We start from the raw sequence: 7,142 nt of genomic DNA on the forward strand, positions 1-7,142 counted from the left end.
TCACTCTCTCATGTCCTGTTACTGCATCTTGCTAACTCGGCCATACTGCATGTCACTAACTCGGCTTCTTCTCCGGAGCCTTTGTGCTCCACTGTCTCGCAGGTTAACTTATATCGCAGCGGTGCCTGGATAGTGTGACGTGTGTGGTTGTGCTGCTGCCGTGGTCCTGCCAGATGCCTCCTGCTGCTGCTGTTATCATTCTACTGTTATTATACACATATGATTATTGTCACATATGTATACTATCAGATATTATTATACTTTCAACATATTGTACCACAATAGCCAGAATTATAATTATAATATTATTACTTTCATTATTGTTGTTGTAAGCTACTGTCATTACCGTCTGTCCTGCATCTCTCTCTCTCTCTCTGTCTCTCTGTCTCTCTCTCTTTCTGTCTCACTGTGTCATACGGATTACTGTTTATTTTATTTTTTATTTTTTATCATGTTGATCTGTTCTGTATGACATCTATTGCACGTCTGTCTGTCCTGGAAGAGGGATCCCTCCTCAGTTGCTCTTTCTGAGGTTTCTACCATTTTTTCCCCCGTTAAAGGGTTTTTTTGGGGGAGTTTTTCCTTATCCGCCGCGAGGGTCCTAAGGACAGAGGGATGTTGTATGCTGTAAAGCCCTGTGAGGCAAATTGTGATTTGTGATATTGGGCTTCATAAATAAAATTGATTGAAAATTGAACAAACAATTTGTTAGTAGGCTTGGGCTGTATCAAAGTACCAAGGTATACCAGGGTATTTAGAAATCCTTAATCGTTCTGTTAAATTGATACTGAGAGGCTGTATTGAGGGGATATATTGTATGTAGTGCACAACTGTGCCACCAGAGGTCAGTCTCTACTGGTGGAACAGGCAGCTGAGCAAAGAAAGAAGGGGACTATGAGTCCTCAGGATAACGTTACAGGACTAGTAAAAAGCTGGCCAGCAATAGCAGAGAAACAGTGAAGAAAAACAGCATGTAAAGCCAGCATTTTGTCACATTGGACCCGGTAAGTTAAGGGTTTATCTCGACCAAACCCAAGTTGGTGATTGTTGGAACAGTGGAAAGACAAAGATAATTTTGGTGAGTTTAATAATGTTTCTGTCAAGTGAAGTTGTTTTTTATGATTAGTTAAGAAGGCAATTAAGCTAATCTTAGTTTGGTGAAAGAGAGAAACTTGAGTTCAGGAGGTGAACCGTTGCTCATATATATTTTTTGTTTAATATGGAGAAAATAATGTTAAACAAATTCCATCATATAATGTATGCCCCAGTGAAATGTTAGGGAGGTATGAAGGTACTGCATGAAAAAATCGATACTGCCCAAGCCTATTTGTTTGTCTGTCACTCTTTCTGACAACCCTGTCCTGTCTATTAAAAAGGATACACAATTGTATGTATCCCTTTAACTATGTGGCAATATCTCCAGACTTATATTTTCTGATATTAGGAGGTGGATAGCACAGTTTCCATTTTCTGCAACTAAATCAGTTAAAGTTTTTTCCTTATCTGATCGGTTTCTGATCTTTTTTTTTTAAGATTATTTTTTGGGCTTTTGCCTTTAATGTACAGGACAGAATGAAATGGGGTGAGAGAGAGAGCGGGGGGTGACATGCAGCAAAGGGTTGCAAGCCGGAGTCGAACCTGCGACCGCTGCAGCGAGGCGTCGCCTCTGTACATGGGGCGCCGGCACTATCCACTACGCTACCGACGCCCCCGGTTTCTGATCTTAAGAAAGTTATACATGCTTTTATTTTCTGCTCAGCTGGACATCTGCAACTCTGGCCTACGCCACAAGTCAGCTGCTTGCCTCCATCTCATTTAAAATGCTGCTGGGGTTTTAAGAAACGTTAGGAAATCTGATTGCATCCTTTTCTTTTTTGCATTTGACTCTCTGTGGCTCAAGATTTTGCTGATATCTTTCAAGGCTTCCAACTCCCACTTAAATTGTTTACATGTTAATCCATTATGAGCCACAGCGCACCCTGAACCAAATTTAAGATTTGACAGTGAGCTGTGTGCCACCACATCATCAATCAGCAAACTCTTGAAGCTGAAACCGAAGCTGACTCCTCATCACTGACATAAAAACCATCTGATTCTACAAGTAGCCAGAGACCCAATTACTCCCATTTACTGTACAGCCAGGCGAGCTACAACCTAAACCCACCTCATTAACCTTTGGTTGTTGGATTTCAGCCTTAATCAGGCCACACCTTATATACATGAGCAAGGTCTGCCATGTGCCTGGCCTTCCCATCACCACTTGCAATGGAAGCTTCACCATATGTAGCCACATTGAACTGGTAAAATCGAGAATGTGTTGGACCACATGTTTATTTTAGATGTCTTTCATCTTGTCACGTCATATCTTGCCACTGCCCACTCAAGGCCTGGCAATGACTGGGGTCAAAATAGAAGTCAGTCAGAGGTTTACAGTGACTGCCAGACCTTTCATTATGGGACTCTGCGTCATGGAAGTCTTTATTAAGTTCAGGGGAAAGTGAGATTTTTTACTAGGAAAAGAAAGACAGAAATTGAAGGTTTAGATAAGGACGTTAGAACTTACACTGTGAGTATTACTGTAGCACTGTAGCCAGCTAATGATTTAGCAGGTCATTAGCCATTAAAGGATCATTCCGATATACAGCTTGGGTATTATTGTATTTTTATAGTTCAGTCAGGTCCACTAAAGTCAAAGAAAACTATTATGGTGGTATGACTCTGTTCTGGGGCCTCTCTCCCTTTCCCTGGGCCTACGCAGAAAGCCTGAGGCTGACAGAGCACACCTCTCCGCTCTCCCACGCACCTACGTGGAAAGGCTAAGGCAGGGAGAGCACACCTCACCGCCCTCCATGTGCCTATGTGGAAAGCTCAAGGCAGAGAGGGCCCCCCTCTGCCCTTCCATGTGCATACTAGGAAACCCTGAGGCAGAGAGAACAAACCTCCAGCAGAGACCATGAACAGAACACAGCCAGCATCAATGACAAACAGAAATTACATTGATAAAACAGACAGAACATGAAAAGGAGGAGCTGGGGTGGAGGCGGGTTGCAAAGCAGCTTGCAGAGGAAGCGGCAACAGTGGGCAGGCCAAAGCAGATAAAACAGGGTGCCCTGCCAATTGGTTGCATTGAAAGGAATCATGTGATCTATCAGCTGACTCCGTTCCATCAGTCAGCTGCTCCATCAGTTGATTGGGCTGTTTGAGATCATCTAACATAGTTGGAATGTGAGCTAAGCTTGACATTGTGTCCCGCCTGAACTAATGCTACGCTCAATTTTTTTTCCAACAACTTGTACTGGTTATGATAACATTATACTCACCAAAGCAGAAGTGGGACGAAGTCATTGTTTTGCACAAGTAAGTCTCAAGTCTTTGCACATAAGATCCAAGTCAAGTCCTAAGTCCTAAACTTTCAAGTCTCTTCCCAAACTTGTAAGACATTCTCTGTAAGACTGTTCTTTCTTCTTTTTCTTCTGTTTAAAGGAAATAAAAAGATGAATGTTAATGAAAGCTAATTCAAGAAATGAAGGGGAATGAGTTGATTTGGAGGAAACTTTTAAAATAACATACTTTTAATCTTTGGGCTCAAGTTGCAAGTCTTTTTTTCTTTTTTTCTAGTCAAGTCTAAAGTCACTAAATTTCTGACTTAAGTCCACAAACTCTGCACCAAAGTAATTGATTGATTTCTTTCAGGGCACCAATCAAAGCACAAACTCAACAAACTCAGACAACCTCAGTCATATTTCTGCTTAAATGCTACATTCATGCTACACTCAATACTACAAACTACAGAGCTTCTGTCAGTAAGTATTGTATATTGAAAATCATGGTATAGTTTTTGCACATTATCTTTGTCTTTTTTGTTATGCTGCTGTAATAGTTTACAATTTATTTCTATCTATCTATATTTGTTTATATGTATGTATGTATGGGTACGTAACACGGACATGGCAGGCATTCTTTGTTTGTCAGAAACTCTCCCATAAACCCATAGACTTTTACATGCCCCTTTTTTATGAAACACTTTTTGAAGCCTGGTTGTTTTAAATAATACTCTTACTGAAATAAGAATGAATTAAGAATTAAGAATTTTAGCAATTGGACATGTAGATTGCAAGAGAAAAGCTGAGCACACGCTCTGTTAGCCATGACTCCACAAACCTCACCATCGGGCTGTGTAAGCTGCATTGATCTCAGCAAGAGGGTAGTTGAGTTGGAGCAAAGAATCTCAACGCTCTACAAAACCAGGAGGCTGAAAGACACTTGGATATGATCATCTTCGGCTCTGCACAAGTCTCCACCACCACTGCTGAAGAGCTGGCTACCACCGCTCCCTACCCTGCCCATGCTACTATTTCTTCGGCTACAGTTCCTACTCCGCCCATTGCGACCACTCCAGCTGTTGATTCTGCTCTCACTCAGGTCACCGTCCATAAGGACCCCTGGCTCCAGCTTGGGGCTAAACCCAAAGCCCCGTCCAGCTCTACTCCATCACATCCACATCGTCAGCCTTGGGTTGTGCTCGTGGCCGTAAAAAGAGGGGGGGGGTTCTCCTTTCCCTCTTTTAATACTCAAGCAAACCAAGACATCCAGTTGACAAATCGATATGATATCCTCGATTCAAATGAATATCCTCCATTAACCAGGAACCCGGAGCCTCCTCCATCTCACCACTGCAACTTGAGATCAGGTACCAGGTGACTCCATAATCAGAAATGTGAGAGTCCACAGAGCGCATACCCTCTCTTTCCCAGGCGCCATGCAACGTGACATCACTGATTAAGTCCCGGACATAATAAAATCTTAACCCAAAATTGACAGGATCGTCATACAGGTCGGAACAAATGACATTTAAAAACAGCAGTCCGAATTTTTAAAACAAGACTTTATCAATCTATTTAACGTTCTCAAACAGTTCCACAGTACAGTTTACATCTCCGGCCCCATGCCGTTCAGTAGGTTGCTTAGCGTAAATACTTGGCTGCCCACTGCGTGTGACCCCAGTGACGTGCGTTTCAGTGACAATTTCAATCTCTTCTGGGAATATGGGTATTTTTTCAGTGCACATGGTCTCCACCTGAGCAAAGCTGGTACACAAGCATTTTCTCCCAACCTGGCATGTTTGCCGTTGTGCTGACGTAATAGGCAGGTGGGCGTGGGGGCACGTGGATGGCAGAGGCTGTATGCCAACCTGGCATACAGCCGCAACACATAACACACGTTTGCAAGACTGGTTAGTACTGCAGGTTCCGAGAACTAACACTGATTTGACAAAGACTGCTTTTAGACTATTTGCACCATATACCTCGAACAAATTGCAGTGTTCTCTGAAGCTTGTTACTCTGGTTCCAATGGGTCCATTCAGAAATCTAGTCAAAAACCTGACTAATTTTAACTGTTGTTGCTATTAACTTGTTTTAACTGATCATGTGTATATGTGTATGTATGTTTGTACACACACACACACTGTAATTATTATTATAATAGTATTATTACTTAAGTTAATGTTGTTGTAAGCTACTGTCATCTCTCACTGTCTCTGTCTCTCTCTGTCTCTGTCTCTCTTCATGTCTCATTTTGTCATATGGAACACTGTAAATTTATTATGTCGATCGGTTCTGTACGACATCTATTGCACGTCTGTCCATCCTGGAAGAGGGATCCCTCCTCAGCTGCTCTTCCTGAGGTTTCTACCGTTTTTTTCCCTGCTAAAGGTTTTTTTTGTTTTTTTTAGGAGTTTTTTTTTTTTTTTTTTCGCCCGGAGGGTTACCGGGGCCCCGCCCTGGAGCCAGGCCTGGGGCTGGGGCCCGTGGGCGAGCGCCTGGTGGCCGGGCCTTCGCCCATGGGGTCCGGCCGGGCCCAGCCCAAACCGGCTACATGGGCTCGTCCCCCTGCAGGCCCACCACCCGCAGAGGGATCCAGAAGGGTTCGGTGCAGTGTGGATCGGGCAGCAGACCAAGGCGGAGGCCTTGGCGGTCCGATCCTCAGCTACGGAAGTTGGCTCTTGGAACATGGAATGTCACCTCTCTGGCGGGGAAGGAGCCGGAGCTTGTGGAAGAGGTTGAGCGCTACCGGCTAGATATAGTTGGCCTCACCTCAACACATAGTTCCGGCTCTGGAACCCAAGTCCTTGAGAGGGGTTGGACTCTCTCCTTTGCTGGAGTTGCTCCGGGTGAGAGGCGGAGGGCCGGGGTGGGCTTTCTGATAGCCCCCAGACTCTCTGCCTGTACGTTGGGGTTCACCCCAGTGGACGAAAGGGTTGACTGTTGTCTGCGCTTATGCGCTGAACAGCAGTTCAGAGTACCCGCCCTTTTTGGAGTCCCTGGGACAGGTGCTGGACAGTGCCCCGACCGGTGACTCCATTGTTCTGCTGGGGGACTTCAACGCTCACGTGGGCAATGACAGCAGGACCTGGAGGGGCGTGATTGGGAGGAAAGGCCTGCCCGATCTGAACCCGAGTGGTGTGCAGTTAATTGACTTCTGTGCGGGTCGCAGTTTGGCCATAACTAACACCATGTTCGAGCATAAGGATGTCCATCGGTGCACGTGGCACCAGGACAGCCTAGGTCGCAGGTCAATGATTGACTTTGTAGTCGTGTCATTTGACCTACGACCATATGTTCTGGACACTCGGGTGAAGAGAGGAGCAGAGCTGTCAACTGATCACCACCTGGTGGTGAGTTGGATCAGGTGGCAGGGGAGGACGCTACGCAGACCTGGCAGGCCCAAACGAGCAGTGAGGGTCTGCTGGGAACGCCTGGCGGAAGAACCTGTCAAGATGATCTTCAACTCCCACCTCCGGGAGAGCTTCGACCGCGCCCCGAGGGCGGAGGAGGACATTGAGTCAGAATGGGCCTTGTTCCGCTCTGCCATTGTCGAGGCGGCTGTTGCGAGCTGTGGCTGCAAGGCCACGGGGGCCAGTCGCGGCGGTAACCGGAGAAGGCAGCCTAGCCGTCAGGCTGAAGAAGGAGGCCTACAGGGCATGGTTGGTCTGTGGGTCTCCAGAAGCAGCTGACGGGTACCGGCGGGCCAAGCAGAGCGCAGCAGCGGCAGTCACGGAGGCAAAAACTCGGGCGTGGGAGGAGTTCGGTGAGGCCATGGAGAAAGACTATCAATCGGCTCCAAAGAGGTTCTGGCAAACC

At 45.8% G+C, this 7,142-nt stretch overlaps 1 protein-coding gene across 2 annotated transcripts in view; it reads right to left on the reverse strand.

Annotated features, from left to right (window-relative positions):
• The window catches only part of megf10 (multiple EGF-like-domains 10), a 138,746-nt gene that overhangs the window by 48,198 nt on the left and 83,406 nt on the right, over positions 1–7,142 (reverse strand). Inside the window, exon 1 of one of the 2 annotated variants that reach the window (XM_050052659.1) lies at positions 3,321–3,429. The exons of the other annotated variant lie outside the window; for it this stretch is intronic. Within the exon in view, the coding sequence (XP_049908616.1) occupies positions 3,321–3,345 (25 nt within the window). The 5' untranslated portion in view covers positions 3,346–3,429. Of the gene's footprint in view, positions 1–3,320; positions 3,430–7,142 lie in introns of those variants that run through there. 2 annotated transcript variants of the gene reach the window in all.

The sequence above is a fragment of the Epinephelus moara genome, chromosome 9 (genome assembly GCF_006386435.1).
Source record: "Epinephelus moara isolate mb chromosome 9, YSFRI_EMoa_1.0, whole genome shotgun sequence".
NCBI lineage: Eukaryota > Metazoa > Chordata > Actinopteri > Perciformes > Serranidae > Epinephelus > Epinephelus moara.